At 35.7% G+C, this 19,529-nt stretch overlaps 1 protein-coding gene across 2 annotated transcripts in view; it reads right to left on the bottom strand.

Moving 5' to 3' along the window:
• Positions 1-8,791: 8,791 nt before the first annotated feature.
• Positions 8,792-19,529, bottom strand: part of LOC132096116 (paired box protein Pax-3-like) — a 29,496-nt gene continuing 18,758 nt past the window's right edge. For both annotated transcript variants that reach the window (XM_059501299.1, XM_059501301.1), the window contains exons 7-9: positions 19,240-19,460; positions 12,383-12,646; positions 8,792-10,324 (exon numbers count right to left, since the gene is read on the bottom strand). In XM_059501299.1, the coding sequence (XP_059357282.1) occupies positions 10,307-10,324; positions 12,383-12,646; positions 19,240-19,460 (503 nt within the window). In that variant the 3' untranslated portion in view covers positions 8,792-10,306. The remainder of the gene's footprint in view (positions 10,325-12,382; positions 12,647-19,239; positions 19,461-19,529) is intronic.

The following is a 19,529-nucleotide window of genomic DNA, read 5'->3' as shown; positions in this document are numbered from 1 at the left end:
GACACACTCTCTCTGTTTAAATCTAGATTAAAAACGCATCTCTTTCGCCAAGCATTCGAATAATGTATCTCTTAAATTGTGAGTGTAGTTGCATCTGCATTTTTATTCTTTAGCTTGGGTTAAACTAATTTTACTTCAGTTTCAGCAGCTATGCTAATGATGTCTCTATTTTGTTTCTATGTTTTGCCACGGGATGTACTAGGATTTACACAAGCTCCAATCTGGATCCAGAACACCTGAGAAGAGATGATGCTGACCCTCAGAGGACCCCAGATGACGCTAACCTTGAATCAACAAACAGAACTAACAAATATTGCTACATGTGTGACTGCATCATATAATTACTATTAATTAATAATATTGATAGTTCATCATCTAGCTGACTACGTCTTGTATTATTATTTTTATTTTTCTAAAATCCTGTCAAACGTGCACAAACTACTAGCTACTACTAAATATTGTAGAAACATAATTTTCTGTAAAGTTGCTTTGTAACGATTTGTATTGTAAAAAGCGCTATACAAAATAAACTTGAATTGAATTACCTATAGATGAATCTGAATCTGAATGAAATGCATGTAAAAAGCTAAATGTTTACATGGAAATGATGCTGGTCTCTGGGTGTGGATTTCAGTAATGCTTTACTTAAAAACACACCCAAACTACAAAGTGCACACTCAGCTGGACTAAGATGAAGGTCTCAGATGCTCACTCCTGGCTTCTCTTATTGTTCCTGGACCAGGTTTCAGGTAAGAAGCATGCTTCAGTCCTGTAAAAAACTATAGCAAATAAAAAAAAAAACAGCTTAATTTTTTGTGTTATTTTTGTGAATGTGGTTCTGTGTATGAGAAGTGTGTTTAGAAAAATTAACAGAAAGGAGAATTTTTTTTAATAACACAAAAATATTTTATCTGGCCTTAAATTTTTGTGAAAGAGAGCAGTGGACTTTAACATTTAAGAGAAACTACAGCAAATAAAAGACTTAAGAGCTTAAACGTGTGTTCGCTCAAGAGCCAATGAGGAGGCAATGCTATGCAGGATGGAAGTGTCTTTTACAAATAATTTTACTAGAGCACCGCTGTTTGCTTAAATCTGGGTAATTTGTCACCAGTGCAGGGTAAATGTCTTCTGAAAACCAAGCAAGTACATGTTTTTACAATTTGCAATACGTGACTACAAATACAAATTGCATCTCAACCTTAGATCTCAATATTAGATTAAAAGGTGTATTTTACTGTGACCCTATACATTTCTATATTCATTGTATTAATGCATGTTTGTATTGACCCTTTTCACTATGTTTCCCAATAATCTAAGTGGGTTAGAGTCTGTTAACACACTTCCAGTAAGCCTCAATAGACTGTACAGCATGTGTAAATGCAAGAAAATGGTCTCCTCCTCAGTACCATAAAGTCAACAGGCTAAACAATATTTCAAAATCTTTTGGTGTGAAAACAGTTAATTTCTGTCATTTGTTTATCTAATTATGTCTTATCATAGTATATTTATTCAAGTTACAGTTAACTGTAGCGATAGTTTTGGCTGTTACTTTGCACATTCTACATTTTTGAGAGTTCAAAGGGAGAAGTTATTTTTAAATCTGATAATATTTAGCACACTCGTTTTAGATAACACTTGAGGATTATCTCTGTTTGTTTTCCGGCTTCAGATTATTTTCCACCTCGAGGGCTTGATGAGAAGACAGCGATGTGAAGACTGCAGACTACGAATGCTAAACATCAGCAAGAAACATTACTGACCAACACATCAAGTCATATTTATTATTTTAGAGCAGCAGAACCTCGGTGAGAATAAGTAGTTAGTCATTTTTTTACCTGACCCTCAGCGTCTGGTCTCCGTCCACGTGTTTGGCGGGTCCTCCGCGAAGGCGCGAACGCGATGTGTAAATGGTGTCACTAGATGGCACTAGAGGGCCAAACCTAATGGAACCTCGCCTGATTTCTTTAGGTAATATCAGAGCCGTTGAAAAACAATTTTAACGGCTCTGGGTAATATATTGTATTGTTATATGCAATTGATTATAAAGTTTCTGTAGGCCTATATCTTTTCAGGTTATTATAACTAATCTCAAACAATCTAGTAGGCTATATAATTAGCATAAAAACTTCAGATGACTTCAAAAACTTGTCAGATGATTAATCGCGATTAAACGCATCCAAAAAAAAACATGTTTACATAATATGTGTGTATACTGTGTATATTTATTATGTGTATATAAATACACACACATGCAGTTTATATTTTGAAAATAATTCCACGTACAGGCTATATTTATATTGATATAATTTATATTATGTATCAATATTTTAAATGTATAAACATATTTTTTTCTTAAATATATACATGCATATATCCGTATTTATATATGTATAATATGTTATATGTGATACAATATATCACATATATTATGTAAACAAAAACTTTTATTTTGGATTCGATTAATCACGACAGCACTATTAGAAATAAAAGAGCTGTTGATAAAAATGAGTATCAGGTCTAAAGGTGATAACTGAATAACTGAACAAACAAGAAAACTTAAACCAAATTGTGTGTTTATAATCACAAACATTACACTGCAGTTGGACCAAGGAGGCACTAAATGAATACATATGCAAATTACAAATTGTAATGTTTGTGGGGTTACTGCTTCAACGTTGTGTACCCATTGTTTACAGCATATTCTGAGGTAAGATCTAAACCAACTCTACATATTTAAAACTTTAAAAAGTCCACTTTCATCAAGACAGTATATGGTCACATGCCTCTATAAATGTATTCAATTTATTATATGTAATATTTGTTGGTGAAAACAATTTTTGTTTCCTTTCATAACTGGTTTTGTTTAAATTTTGCATAATAATAAGTCTACACTATACATTTTTATAAAGTATTATATTATATATAAAGTATACCATAATATGAACTCTAAAAAAATATAAATGTAAAATTATACATATTTGTAAAATCATAAATAAATAATAATTTATGGTTTTAGTCAACAATTATAATTTTTTTCTTCTTCTTCTTCTTTTTTCAAGTGAAAACATTTCTTGTTTTGTTAGCCTGACTTGGCCCCTTCTGTGAAGTTGTGGAGGTATGATCAGGTCAAAGAAGTGAGATGGTCAGCTCTGCCCCCGGGCTACATGTCTTCAAAGAACAGCAGGCGGACAGATTAAATTAAGACAGGTCAGGCTCTTCCTCGGGTCAGGAAGGATGCTCCTCTCTTAACCCAGGATACACAGCTGAGTTGTGGTCAAATATCTAGCCACCGATATCCCAACAAAAAGAAGTCATTGTATGTATTTACCTCTATGGAATAAAATATTTTATAAAACTGTAAAACACCAGTGATTTCTTTTAGTGATTTCTGTAAATAAACATTATTATTAAAAAGAATAATTATTATTAATACGTTTAAATATTTTAAGATACTATTTATTTGTAAAACTGCTTTAAAACAAAGTCTTTAATGGGAAATAATTGTGGAGAACACTACAAAACTATTGTGACATGTTTATCATATTGTTGTTGCAGCATAAGCCACTCAGAGCAGCTCACAGTGATTACAGCAATATACAATATATAAAAAACAAAAAAAACTAGTTAACCTATCCCAAACATTCCATCTCGTCTAAAATCAGAAAACAGACCAAACCATTCTGAGCAAGATTAAACTTTTTACAGCATTGTTTTAGTCTAAAAGCAATCAGTAATTATATTATTAATAAATATTAATAATTAATTTCCTTATTATTTTCCTTTGGTAACTTCATGAAGACAGTGTGTTGTAATTCTGTACAATGACAAGATAAACCCAATAAATATTTAATAACTTAGTTTAAGCGAAATAGGTTGCATTTGGTGTAGAGGCATATATTGATATGATGATTATGGTACAGTGTGTTGATTTATATGACTATACGTAATAGATTATAAACCAGGCAAAATAAGCCAGTGCGTTGAGGCATCAAAAGTTTCCAACCCCTGGAAAAAAGCCACTGCAAATGTTCAACTGATATGGACCGACAACAGCACTTGAATGTGTTCCAGTGATAGTTTTCTAACAATAAATAGAGTTTAATATTCCTCCTCAACACTAAGAGCGCCATATGAACACCTTCTGGCAGCTTTATTCTTGCATAACGGTACATTATCTCTTTTATAATGTATCACATGTGCTGTAATACACTTTATTTATCATATCAGTGATGTAATTGCTTTTAATTAAATTTTTACTTTAAATTATTGTAATTGCTTCTTATTTCCAGGTGCAGTTTGCCGCTCAGCTCCATTCGCTTCTCTCGACCACCATCACCCGAAGAGCCCTTGATTTTCTTCTGAAACTCGAGGAATAAACTTCATATACGGAGGGGTGCAAATATAAGTTGTTTGTCCGTTACAGAAGATTACACCGCTCTCTCTCTCTCTCTCTCTCTCTCTCTCTCTCTCTCTCAATCTGGCTTTCATGATCTGTCCGGCAGAATGTCGTCAAAATGAAAAGCGTATGTTCTTATTAAAGGCATCCCCCGCCATTCTTGCTAGATGCAATTGACGTTAATTCACAGGACCGATAAAGTCTAAGGTTCCATGCGTCCTCTCCGCTCTGGGTCGAAGATGTGAGATCACACGGGGTCAGCGGGAGGTTCAAATTAGACGAGCGCTCTCCGCTGCATTTTTCGCCGCTTTCTGCACGGATCAAGTCCCGTGCACGGCCGTCCCCTGCACCGCATCCCTGCCTTCTGCCTTCTGCTTGATTAAATCTAACCTCTCCACATCAAAAGACCTTCGAGCACACATCGTATAACTTACTTCCTAATACTGATTTTGTCAAAACAAATGTAATTACAGGGCTGCGTTTGTTCATTTGTAAATTCACTTTGCAATTGCTGGTAACTGCGCACAGGGGTCACGGAGAGAGAAACTGCTGGTCTTGCTATTAAAATGGTTGCCAACACAACATAAGTTGGAAAAAATAGGGTTATTAATAGAGAAGTTCACGTTAAAAAAATATATAGTTGTATTATGCATTTAATACATTTAGAGTATACATATATATATATATATATATATATATATATATATATATGCACTTTATGCACTTTAAGTTACTTTGGATAAAATCGTCTGCTAAATGCATTAATAATTTAGGCCTATTGTGTATTGCCAATAAACCAAAAGGCATTTAGAAATTAACTGGTTTTATTCCAATCAAATATGGCGGAAGATATACTCATATTTACATTTTCAATAACATCTTCAATGAATTTTACAAACCTTTTTTTTTTTTCAACTGAAATATTTTTTGCCTTCTTATATATAACGTACAATATGCTTAGTTGTATAATATTGTTGAGTATTATAAACAATTTAAAACATTTTACTTCTATTGTAATACATTTTAGAATGTTTTTTTTTCCTGTGATGCAATTCTCAGCAGTCATTACTCCAGTCTTCATTGTCACATGATCCTTCAGAAATCAGTCTAATAGTCTGTTGAGTTGCTGCTCAAAATAAAAAAACTGTTAGAAACATTTTTTTCATGATTTGTTTATGCATGTAAAGTTTAAAAGAACAGCATTTATTTGCAATAGAATGTTTTATCTTTACTCTCACTTTTGATTAATTTAATGTCTTTGCTGATTTTTTCAGTAAAAAAAAAAAAACTTCTCACCTCAACATTACAGAAGAAATAAATATGATATATATATAATCATATAATTATATAATGTGTTTTGTGCAGAATCTCATTTAATAATGCATGAGAAATCTCTGGTGTTGAGTATACTGACATGTCTCTTGTCTCAGATGCTGTTTTCCTCCTCAAAGTCAATTTTGTCAGCGGCTGGGCCTGCGTTGGATTTCTGCTTTGAGGAGTCAGTGGAGGTCATAAACTCTTTGTATGGATCATTCTTGCCTTCATCATACTGAACAAAACCTTTGAACAGAGTCAGAGCCAGGAAGGAGTAGAAGAACATCACAAACAGGATGTAGAAGTAGGCATTGTCGTAGGAACGCCTGCTTGTTGTCGAGATCGTGGCTGTTGTGCTCACGTTATCTCTGGAATCCTGATGGTTCGTCTCGATTTCCTTCAGAATGGCTTGTCGGCACCTGTCCAGCAGGGCAAGAAGCAGTGTTTGGTTCGTTGTAGTGCCACCTAGAGGCATGTTGATAATAACACTGAGGTCAGATTCAAGGTTTCAATCTCTCAAGAGGAAACAGATGCTGTAACTTCACCAAATTACATCGGTTTGCTGTTCTCTTCCAGGTCAAAAAGATGATTCCTTCACCTTGAGCTGTGACGAAATCAAGATTTCAGAATGTACACTTTTTGATATTTTCACGAAGACTTGCTGATACTGATGTAAAGGGCAGATATGGAGCTGCTGGAGCAGTATGGGATAGATTATCCGTGCCGTTCAGATACTCTGATGGAGGCGTTAATTCCAGAACGTCAGTGAAGTTCTTTTTCTTTTGTCACTCAACTTAACTGTAACGTTCAAACGTTGAAGCTTCAGTCCTGGACACGCTGAGTCTCCCAGTTATCAAATGCAGCTTGTTTTGCTCCTTAAACTTCACGTCAGAGAGACTTCAAGAGGACTTTGCTGAAGTTCATCCACTGCAGTGGTGAGTTGGGCTTGCTCTTGTGATTATGAGGTTTCTATCTGTTTTGTGAACAACATGTAGCCTGACCAAAGAAAGAGAGAGAGAGAGAGAGAGAGAGGGGACTGATAGCGAGCGAGACGCTTTTGGAAAGGAATGCTGTCTGCCATGCATTTGTTCTTTCACTGCCATGATAAACACTCTTTATCATTTATGTTGTGATAAAGCCCTGGTCAACATACACAATCCTTTATACTCTGATAAAGCTGTGAAAATGAATTGAATATGTTTTCACGTCACTTTTTAAATTTACACACATTGCATAAAATCTCAAAACACTCATCTGCATAAAAATGTAAATCGTAACACAAAGCCATTTGTACAAGTTTTTTTTTCTTTTTATCATTATTTTGCATAAAAATTTAAACCATACATATATATGATTATTATGTCATATGTCAGGCTTTACAGGGTAAAAATTAAATACTGAAATTTGTTGTACCATGAACAGTAATTTGTAGCCCAAACACTTTGTGGTTGATATAAACCTGCAAGTTTATCATCACTGCATTATACTTGTATTGTATTGTACTTGTATTCAGTGCAATCTGTGTTATTTTTCTTTTACTTTATGTACTTCATAGTATTTGAGCATGGGGACATCACTCCGTTTTTAAAGCCCTGTTGTCTGTGACCCATAAGAGCAGACCTATGACCCTATCACGATCCACCAGCTCAGAGCCACTTCTGTAGATACTTGATTGATGACTAGTTCTGGACTGATGTAGTTGTTCAGGACATTGGCAAAACACCTTCAAAAAGTTGAACTCTTGAATGATTTGCTCTGTCCTGCACATTTTCGTATGAGCTGTGAGATGTCATTTGTTACTGCAAGAAACAGTCTCATGTCTTTCATGTTTTTCTCCCTGTTGTTTTTTTTTCCCCCTTTCTCTCCTCTTTCAGCCGTCTGTCTCAGAATGACGTGGGGGAGTGGGGAGTAACTCTTGCCCTGTCCGCTATGCTGTGATTGTCTACTGATTTCAAAGAGTGCAAGGGGTCAGAGGTTAAGTTGTCTCCAGTATATGTTATTGTGTCTGACACCAGGCTCCATGCTGGAAAAGCGAGCAAAAGAGAGGGACACTTGACATCCAGATTTTGTGGATGTAAAAAAAACAAAAAAAAACTGTAAAGACATAAAGGTGTGCTACATTAAATTTAATGTCCAAAATATGGTTTAAACCAGCGATTCCTGACCCCAGGGGATCCTGCAGGCTCCAGAGGGGGTACGTCTTTTAGATTTTAGCTGCCTATAAAACAAAAATGATGACATTAAAATAAAAATATATGGGCAAAATAGAAATTAAAAGTAAATTTAATAAAAATCAATCAATAATTTTATAATCTTCTTGTATTTTTTGTTTCAAGTTTTTTTTTTTTTTTTTGCCGCAAAGAACATTCTTTTACATTTTAAGAAAAGAAAACAAAATATGTGTGTGGATGACAGATTTCTAAAGAACACATTTCTGATCTTTTTGCACACTTAAGCCTGGGACATGAGGCAAAAAGTGTTAAAAAACAGATTTGTGGCTTTTTAAATTGTAATATATTTTACTATACTAAATAAGAACCTATACTTGTCAAAAACATCCACTCAGTTGCACACATTAATACACAAGAAAAAGCTGATGAATTTATGAGAAAGAAAGAAAGAAAGAAAGAAAGAAAGAAAGAAAGAAAGAAAATGACTTTGTTCTCGTTCTCTGTTGTGTTTGGATGGTTTACAGCGCTCTGCTTTAGTCATTAACCCTGTTTAGATCTCTCTGGAGAGAAGGACTTACTCATGAAAGAGTGTTTTTATGAAACTGAATATATTTCTACATGAATAAAAGTGCTCTGTGAAGCTGAAGACTGAATAAATCTGATAGTTATTGTGAACGGTCACGCTAATTTATTTACGGTTTATTATTTTATACAGGTGCAGAATGATTTTTTAAAATGTTAAACATGATCGAGGAAAATAATGCAATTTGTTGTTTATTCTTCCACAAGCAAATGTGGAAGGATTATTTTTTTAAAAAGGGGGGGGGGGGGGGGGGGGCAAGACAAAAAGATGAAAAAAATAAATAAATAAAAATTAAAAGTAAAATATTAATAATTTCAAAACAATAAGTTGAATGTAATTTATTTATTTTGTTCTTATAAATAGTAAATAGTGCTGCATTTTACACATTATCCATCAACAATTATATGCAGTCGAGAACAAAAAAGAAAACATGAAGGTATAAAAACAAGGTAAAAAAATAAGACATGAACATTGTGTTACAGAGACAGAACAAAGAACTTCATCTGCAGATCTTCTCCAAACTGAAGAGTAAAAATAAAGGTGGCATCCATCCACATATGAAAGTCCTTTCTTTGCATGAAAAACAATCAGAGTTTAAGAACAGATGATTTTCGTGAGCGAGTGAGGTATTGAGTGTGTATTGCACTTTCCTTGGGTTCGATTTGTGGCAGGGGTCTCTCTGAATGTTCAGAATAGCATACTTCCATGCTACTAATATTCAGTATGCACTATGTATATCGTGTGCAATTTTTTCCGCAAGCGAAACTAATGCAAATCATTCGACTTGACTTTCCTATTACACTGTAACCAGTAAATTAAATATTTTATTCCTGTTTTCTTGACACGTCATCAGCCAAATCAAAGACGTTTTTACACTAAATCAGATTAAAAATGCAACCTCATTTGCAAGGTAGCATACTACTTTCATTGCATTCTTTTAGTATACACTGTAGTATAGAATTAGTATACAGTATGCAATAAGCAGAACAATAGTATTCCATTCTGAACATCACGCCTGTCTCATAACAAGCTATTTTGTGTGTGCTCAGATGACTGGGGTCTGTATAGTCTGTTTGCACTACAGAAGGCCTGTGAAATGCCATCGGACACTTGAGTGCATTCTGTTTAGGTCACCCTCCTTCCCTCTATAAAGTGGACCTGAGAGCGTTGTGCCAAATGTGAGCATGTTTTTGTGTATTCAGTCATTTATTTATGATTAAGAATAAGGAAAGTTGGCACACCTGTCTTTTCCGAGGCCTCATTTCCTAAATATGTCAACAAAGTCAAACAAAATGTGTCTCCACCAAAGAGTCACCATCGAGCTGTCACAAACCAGCCACTAAAGTGCGTCCGTCAGTGGACAGCTGATATCACACTCTTCCCTGCCATTCCATGCTGTTTATAAGCACAGTCTCAGTCTTTGAGTTATTTGTCCTTTCCCTTTGTCCTCCTCGTGTCCCATGGCTTGTGGCTCTTCAGGAAGGAGTTGGCAAGTGTCGTCAGAGCGTGTGATGAGATGAAAATATGGAGAGGCTGCTTCCTCCAGGTCTAAATGGTCAAACTAACCCATTCTCAGTCCTGGTACTAAACCAAACCCAAGCCCACCCGCAATATCCCCCTCGTAAAAACAACTCCGTTGCACTTTGTACCCACAGGCGTTAGAGAGGACCGCCGGCACCACTGGCCTCTCCTCAGCGCTCCTCAAGCGGGAGTCTGAAGACGAATGGTCATTTTGGTCAAACATTCAAGGGTTGGAGGAGAGCTGAAGTGCAAGAGTTCACGGCCATCCATAGATCTCTTCATCTCCTTTTATGTCTGTCTTCATTAAGTCGATGCTGGGTTTCAGATAATGAAAGGCACCTGAAAGAGACAGAGAGAGAGAGAGAGAGAGAGAGACGTTAATTTAAGGTCAGGGTCATTATCGTCATTATGAAACCATGAAAAACTTCATTACTTGAAATGTATGATGAGGAGATACCCCCCGACAATGTAAAGTGCTTTGAGTGCCTAGAAAAGCGCTATATAAATGTAAGGAATTATTATGTAATAAATATTAACAGAAATAGATTCAAACTTATTTTTAATTCAGTTAGGTGCCAAGACAACAATTCTCATTTTCATTTAGTTTAAGTTGAAGTAATAAAATTACTAAAATATAATAAAAACCATTACCATACAGGCACAAAACTAATAAAAATGACAAAAATACACAACATTATGAAAAAATTTTACTAAAATTCAAAGGAAAACAGAAACTTTAAAATTAAATGTTTATTAATTGATAACAATAATTGTATTGTTATATATAAATATATATATATATAGATAGATAGATAGATAGATAGATAGATAGATAGATAGATAGATAGATAGATAGATAGATAGATAGATAGATAGATATATTTGCTACAGAACAATACACACACACACACACACACACACACACACAAAACTCATGACATTAAATACATCATATTAAAGTCTTGGAAGTCTACTGATGCCTCCTAGTGGGCTCCGACACAATGGCTCAGAACTACTGATATTAATATATGACTATATTGACTGTAGCCTTTGGCAGAAGAAAAAAAAAATCGAACTATGCAAAAGCGTAAGATCCAACAAAACATAGAACATGATTGAGTGAGCCGGTGCGTGCCAATTCCACTAAGAAGACAGACAGAGAGAGCAAGAATGAGAGATTGAGAGAGAGGGGGAGAAATGAAAAGAGAGCTGTCCTATATTCAGTTCTGTACGGATCAGAGTCAATGATCAACAGCATCTACAGATCTGACCCGTCTGAAACACATGGTTCTAATATCTGCCTGCCACGGGCCATTCTACTCCTACACGAGACCCCCGCTAACTCCTCCACGGACCCCCAGCTCTGTGCTTACGGGGGTGCGGACCCCAGCAAATTAATGATATCAAGATGCAGTACTGGATTGGGCACTCGACATGTCTCCTCTCCGCTTCTGAGATGGCTGCTCCTCTCGTTTCACTGCGTGTTTGAGTGGATCATGAACGATATCTTTGTTACCCAGAGCTCATTACATGGCTGGCTGACGGATGACTGGAGCTGATGAGATACAGCTCATCTCACGGGGTCATGAAAGGTCGCAGGTTAAACACCGTAAACCACGGCAGCGTTTACCTGTGTGGCGGCCCGGCGGATCACAACTAACAAATGTAAACTTATGATTATGCCTCAGATTAAAAGACCAAAACTTTACTGAAAATAATCTCAGTTGACATTTAGATGATCATGTTTCTCTATAGAATCTTTGCTTTAAAAAAAAAAAAAAGTTTCCCGGCTGAACTGTAGCTGTTAGGACGGTTATTCTAGAAAGTCGAGCTGTAGTGATGCATCTCATCAAAATCATATGCCATGCATCAATAAAAGTGTCAAAAAGTGTAAAAATACTGCAACCGTTAATGCACTTTTTAAGCATGGTTGCACAAACAAAACATATTCATTAGAATGAACATTAAATGGAAATTCATGTCAGATCTATTTTCTTAATGCACGTTATTGATCTAATTGTGAATGATTCATCCATTCACATATATTTATTTATTTTTTACCGTGTAATTTTTCATCAAAAGTGTAATGACAGAATTCTCTTTGGTGACTTATGCAGGACTTCTCCAATTTTGTCTGCATTATTCCCACCCCTTTCTTACAATCGACTGCATTCAGATTTGCCTTCATCCAATCAAAAAATGGATGAATTGATCTACATGTTTTCTTTTCAATAAACCCTCAAAATAAAATATAAAAATAATATAAAAAACAATTCAAAATGAATAAAAACTGCAATAGTATCTATAAAATATCCCAGCTATGCATCGAATGCAAAATGTAATTTTTTCCGATTCCACAACAAACTGAAATGTTTTTAGAACAGTGCTGGTGTTCACCTTGCTCTGCCCGTATTGGCTGTACTGGTAAGACGCCACGTGGTCCACGCTGTACCCGGGTGAACTGTAGCTGGAGGGGCAGTAGGACTGGGAGCTGGGCAGAGTTGGCATGCTGGGCAGGCCTGGCAGAGCCTCAAGTCTCTGAGAGGAGTGGCAGCTGGGAGCCATGCCTGTGCTGGGCTCCAAACCGCCCGTCAGCGGAGAGAGGGCAAAATCACTCTGTGCCTGGTGCGGCACTCCACCCGGATTCAACAGCCCCATCACCTGAAGAAAAACAAGAGAACATTTAGTACAACTATGCTAAGGTACTTTGACAAGCAAATGCTGAAAAGACCAGCCTAGACCAATGAATTTCCGTGCTGTTCAAGCTGATTTATGCTGGTTACCCAATGCATGACCAAATACTCATTGTATTTGAGTTCATAAAACCACATTTAATCAACTGCATGCTTACAAATCAGTTTTATGTGACAAAGCAGTGTTTTTACTGTTAAGTAAATCCAAAAAATAAAACCTTAAAGGGCATTACTGTTTAAATATATATATATTACATTTCTTACTGTCTGAGCTGAAGTACTAAGATAGCTAAAATGTAATTTATATATATATATATATATATATATATATATATATATATATATATATATATATACAATAAAAATGAAAAAAAAACATACAAAAAAATACGAAAACTTCATTTAAAATCTAATTCAAGATATTAACAAAACCTATAGTTATATTTCATCGATGCACATATAAAACAGGAAAAACAGCTGTCTTATTAAATGTTTATTCATGCAGGTATGCATAATTTTAAGGTATATATACACTTTTCCAAGAAAAGTATATATATATATATACATAGTCTTTTAGTATTCAGAACTTCTCAGATTAACTTTTTTTAAAAACATATTTTTAATGCACATGGATTAACTTAAGTTCTCAGACCTATCAGAATTCTTCATCTTCACCAAATAAAACAATGAAAATTTGCTTTTGTTTTAAACTCTATGATGTGAAATGAATTCAACACACCAAACTGAACATAATGACAACGCTAAAGTTTTTAATTTAGCCCTCCCTTTTATCAAACAACACACATCTGAAATGATTTGGTGACAGCGAGTGAAGATCTCTCCAGCTCTCAAACAGCTTCTCCGGCCGGCTGTGTCTAATTCTCACCAGTGATAGACAGATGGAAGTGAGACGCGAGTGTGCCATCAGTGTCTGTGAGCTCTCGGATGCTGCTTGATGGGCCAAATACAGATCAGTTCCCTCCCTCTGCTAATCATTAATCAAAACCAGACCAGCCCAGAAAAAAATCTCCTGCACACTGACTGACCGACTGAACAAGCGGCCGGCCCACTGACTGTGTCCAGAGTCCATGAGAGTCAAATTATTCCCCATCCTGCTGAACACATGGTTCCTTTTAAACCGTTACCCGGTCCAACCAAAGAGGGGTGGAGTCAGTCGAGACGGCTGTATTTCTTTGCCCGGTTAACATTTTCCTGAAAACGATACTGAGTGTAGAGTTGTGTGTTTGAGAAGAGAGCATAGCCATGAGAGTAAGGAAAAAAGAAAGCAAAAAAGAATGATTTGGCATTTTCTATCAAGATTTGATCTTAGAACAGAAGAAACATATGGAATAAGTACGTCATACAGTATGTTGGTGGGTTTTTGTGGGGTATTCTTTAGGGACAAATCTGTCCTCAGACGTGAGCTAAATCCGACAAAAAACTCCCTGTGGGGACATCTGGAGAGGTACTCAACTGGAAAAACAATCCATAAATAAAGTTTTATTTATATATAAAAAAAATTAAAAAAAAATAAATCCCAGTTGAGATGCACTTACTATGGTAATGAAGGTTGCCAGTATTAAATTATTAAATTACTTTTTCAGTAGTATAGCCCCAAAACATAACCAATGTGTATTAACATGGTTTCAGCATGAAAAAAAACAAACCTTAATAGACTTTTCTGTGTAAATTTATATTCAGTTTTATAATCTTTTTAAATAAAAATGTTAAATGACTCTAAAAATGAAATAACAAACAAATAGAAAAGTTAATGTAAAGGGTTTTTTTGTAAATAAACTGATACACAATTTACATAATATTTTATGTAAAATATGTATAAAATTACACATTATACATTTTTGCTTTTCAAATACTAAAAATCAGCCCCATTCACTTCCATTATAAGTGTCTTTATTTTATAAGGTTTATGCTTTTTAAAACCATGAAGGGAACATTGGTTTTCATGTGAAATGTTAAAAGAATCTGCAATTATTTACTCATGCTCATATCGTTCCATACACATCTGTGCAAAGTTATGTTGCTATGATAACTGCAATGCCTAAAACTGTAAAATGACTATAAAATGAATGAAAATTTAACAATGCACACATTTCTAATACAAATGGTTTAAAAATTTAAAAGCGATCAATTTTACGCCATTTAGACATTTCTGATTTCAAAGCCTCCAAAAATGCTCCCCATTCACTTCCATTGTAAGCGCCTCAACATAACCTGGATTTTTTATTAAAACTAAGGCTAGTCAAAATTATCAACATTATGCTACAATTGTGCAAAAATTAACTTAACTTGTATTGAACCTGGAATATTCCGTTCTAGAAAAAAATGGGTGTCTATGGTATTTCCTCATTTTGCAAGGAAACCATGTGTGTCTGTGCGGTTAACTCTTTTCCAAGCGGTGTGAAGGGTCATGAAATTCCTCTTGGGGTTCATCTTCAACAGCTGTTCAGAAGAGAAATGGACTGAAAGCTCTAAGCGCTTGCAGATTTTCAGGTGCTTTCCCCACCTTGCAGATAACTCGCGGATCACACGAGCTGACAGCGTAGGCCTATATCATGTACAGCAGCGCATGTGTGAGTCACACGCTGATGTGTGATGCTTAACAAATGAAAAGCACATGGAGGTTAAACTCTCTCGTTCACCTCCCCATGGGGGGCCCTGGATGGCTACATGTGAGGTGAAAGCTAAAATGTTCCTTCCATATCCAGACCACAGACAGCAGTTGGTGACAAATAGCTTCCTCATAAAACATTTTCCCAGCCAGGACATCTCATGTACTGTAAACAGCTGTCCGGAGGAAGCAGCCCACATTCGCCAGAGCTCAAAGTGCTAAAAGGCAATATTCCCAAATCCAAATAAAACGCCATACTGATTTCAGATTAAATACGTTAAGCAATTTTCGTGATTGCAATTTCTGGTTTTGTTGTTGTTGGTTTCACAAACTGATGCATCAGATTTAATCTCAACTATTTATTTAATTTAAACTGTGCAAAAAAAAAAAATATATTTATATATATATACAAATGACTGCAAAAATAAATAAATAAATTAAACATGTTACTAAGTGCATTTTTAGCACTTTTTGAACACATTTGAGACCAACTTGAATTGATTTAGGTCAATCACTGTTCTTGTAGAAGTAATGTTTTACAGCAAGAACAAAACCAATAAAAAGGGAAAACCATGTTGTTGTTTTTTTTCTTTTTTACATATACCATGGCAGTAACTCAGTACCAAAATTAATAAATGCTGTAACAAAATTATTGCTCTTTGTTAGCTAATGCATTAACTAATGTTAACTAATGGAACCTTATTATAATGTGCATCTTTTTTTCTCTAATATGCAAAAGTTGATTTTAAAAAGCATAAACCTTATGAAATAAAGAATCCTCTTCATTCATATTCTCCTAAGCTTTATCCATCACTGTACTATCATATTTTTTTTATTAATAAACAAAAAATAAAAATAATCTCAATTTCACTTGGTATTAAACTACAAACCAATCTGCAGGCCCGAGTCTCCTCAGCACACCCAGAATCCCAAGCTTATTTCAGCATACATTCAACCACAGATAAATACATAATTCAAACAATTAGCCAACAAAGTGGCTCATTTGCATAAATTACACAGAGCATTATGATGGGTAAATTGTCCCATTCCAATCAATTAAGAGTCCAGAGCATCCCATAATTAGAATCCCAGACGCTGAGAGTTCCAGCATCGTCATGACGACGAGAATCCCTGCCCTTCAACAACAACACAACAGCACCAGCTGACCCTGTGCCAGGTTACACACACACACACACACACACACACTAATGGCAATAACAGACCGAGTGTGAGTGTGAGAGCTACCTGACCTCTAAGTCAGTCCTGACGCAGGAATGCTGTCTTAATGACTAGGAATTGGTTCTGATTACAAACCCTGCTGCTGGGGGCGCTGCAATTAGACACACTTCAATTAATACGTCATGTTAAATAACTTTGTGCAGTTCAATTACTTTACACGAGGCGAGAGTCCAAATCCAAACAGAAGATTCTTTATTTCATAAGGTTTATGCTTTTATGACATTTTAATAACACTTTAAAATATGTTTCATTAGCTAATGTAAAACATTAACTAACCATGTGGAATATAATTTTTTGTTACACTTTATATCAAGGTGTCTTTGTTACAGTGTAATTATACATGTAAGTACTGAATAATATTAATTAACATGTTTAAAAAAAAAAATTGTCTTGAACTTCCCACATCATTCCAAGTTTGTATACTGTAAAATTTTCCTTGTAATAAAAATTGTTTTTTTTTTCTTTTTTTAAGTGACAGATTTTTCCATGCAATAATATTTCATAGTGAACAGCGGCTTTCAAAACTCAAAAAGAAAAAAAAAGTAGAATGGGAGTCATATATAGACTTAAATGAGGAACAGACTCAAATTTAAGTTGTATGAACTATTATGTTACTATTTTAGAGACTGACAACCATAGTAACAATGAACTGCTGTTTTATCACAAAAGCTGTAGTGATTCCCCAAAATGTTCTCCTGAATTTCGTACAAGTTTGAAACAGTAGGGTGAGTAAACAATGACAGAATTTTTTTTTTTTTTTTGGTGAACTGTCCCTTTAACAAAAACCTTATTGTACCATAACATATCTAATCAATGGGGATGTGTTTAGATGGCAGTGTTTTCCATAAATCGTACTGGTAATCTTACTGGCTTTCATTGCTTTTTTTGTGTATTATGAGAAAGAAGCTCATTCTCTTACAGCCCCAGGGGGTTTTCTATCTCAGTCATTCTATTTTTTCCTCTGCTTCGATTTCTTTCTTTCTCCGTCCATCTCTTTCATTCCATTTATCTGTATCACGCAGCACTCCGAGGGGTTTGAGTTTGAGGACAGCACCCAGAATGCCGCTCATGTCTAACTACCGGATGCTTTGAGGCAGTTAGGAGCTCATTTTCTGGTTGTTAGCATGACAGATAACAGCTGATGAGTGTGTAATCACAAATAATTGTCTTTCACTTCTGGTTTCCATCATCATCATCCTTTTAATCGTGTCCCACCTCTCCTCACACCTTCATTCTCACATTCGCTCACATTGTCATTCAGCTGGTCAGTGTAAAAACAGAGACTTCCTCCAAGTTTGGGCTCAGTAGGATTTTTCTTTTTGAAAGAAAGCAGTGCTTTTATTCAGCAAGGATGCATTACATTGGTCAAATATGACAATAAAGACATTTAAAACCACTGTTGGGAACGTTACTTTGAAAAAGTAATTAGTTATAGTTACTCACTACTTGTTCCAAAAAGTAACTGAGTTAGTAACTGAATTACTCTATAATAAAAGTAACTCGTTACCAGGGAAAGTAACTATTTGCGTTACTGTAAAAAAAAAAAAAAAAAAAAAAAGTTGCTATATGTCAAAGAATTTTTTTTTGTTTGTTTTTTTAGCAGTTTTCACAAGTCAGTTGAAATAAGTAGAACAGACAGGTGTTCGTACATAACTTTCGAGATTTATTGCACGTCAACAGACAGCAAGAGTTTTATCCTGCACTCTTTGTAAGAAAAGTGTTTTTGGCCACTAGCTTTGTAGATGCGTGTGTCACACATTACATGCACGTTCTTGCCTTTGACTACAATGAATTTGAAGTAGTGCTTATATCTCCACCTTGAAAATGCCAACTTTTCATCGGATTGCTCCTGACTCGCCATTTCTCCTGCTGCTGCGAATCTCTGTGTAGCCGTTGCGTGTGTGTGACTGTGTGTGTTTGGCGCCGCTGGCGCGTATGTGTAAAAACACTGGCTCTGATTGGCTACCATGAAACACATGACTCTGCCTTAGCCAATCATAATCGCTTATCTCGTTATTAACCCACCTGCTCACTCGCTGTGTGAGCCAGGGGTGCGTTCGGATTGCATATTAAATCAATGCATAGTAACGCACCGCATTTAACGTTCAGTAACGTTAACGGCGTTGTAACGACAGGAAAAAAAAATTAGTTAGATTACCCCGTTACTGAAAAATAACGTCGTTACCTAACGCCGTTCTTTTAAACGCCGTTATTCCAAACACTGTTTAAAACAAGATTTAAAATAAAGGCTACTTCGTATTCAACAAAAAATCTTGAAAAACCTTGTCACAGTTTCCACAAATATATTAAGCAGACCAACTGTTTTCAACATTAATAATGATAGTATGTTTCTTGAGTATCAAATTAACATTAGAATGACTTATCATTCTACTTTTTGATAACCTCAGATACAAAGTTTTGCAATATTTTCATGCACCACAAGCTATTTTGCACAATCATTTTCTACTCTTTCAAATACTCTAAAACTTGAATCAAAAAGGCATCTTTTGCAACTGTACCTTTAAGATTTCCTCATATGACCCTGTAAGATTGCCTAACCTCTTTGCATGTAAATTGAGTAACACTGCCCCAACCATAACACTGATTGTTTGGTGGAAAGCTCTGGCAGCTGGTCTGTATCTGCAGCCATATACTGTATGCCCAGACTGTATGTGAAGTGAAATGATACTGACCTGTGATGGGAGGCCGTTGCTGATGGTGGGGTTCACTGGGTTTGCATGACCAGGCGCAGCCACATAGCCGTCAGAGTAACTAGAGAAACCATGACGTCCAGAGGAGAGGCAGTAGGCCGAACTCCCGTCCTGGGACCCCGGTCCGCTGCCAAGCCCAGTCTGATGCACTGAGGTGGGGGGAAGAGGCTGAGGCCTGTGCACAGTGCTGGGCTGCTCCGATACTGTTGAGAGAGAAAGAGAACAAGTCTTCAGTGTCACATGATATGTTCATTTGGTGCTCAAAAAATCAT

The sequence above is a fragment of the Carassius carassius genome, chromosome 20, assembly GCF_963082965.1.
Source record: "Carassius carassius chromosome 20, fCarCar2.1, whole genome shotgun sequence".
NCBI lineage: Eukaryota > Metazoa > Chordata > Actinopteri > Cypriniformes > Cyprinidae > Carassius > Carassius carassius.
Note: the sequence above shows the minus strand (reverse complement) of the source record. Positions and strands in the feature narration are given on the sequence as shown.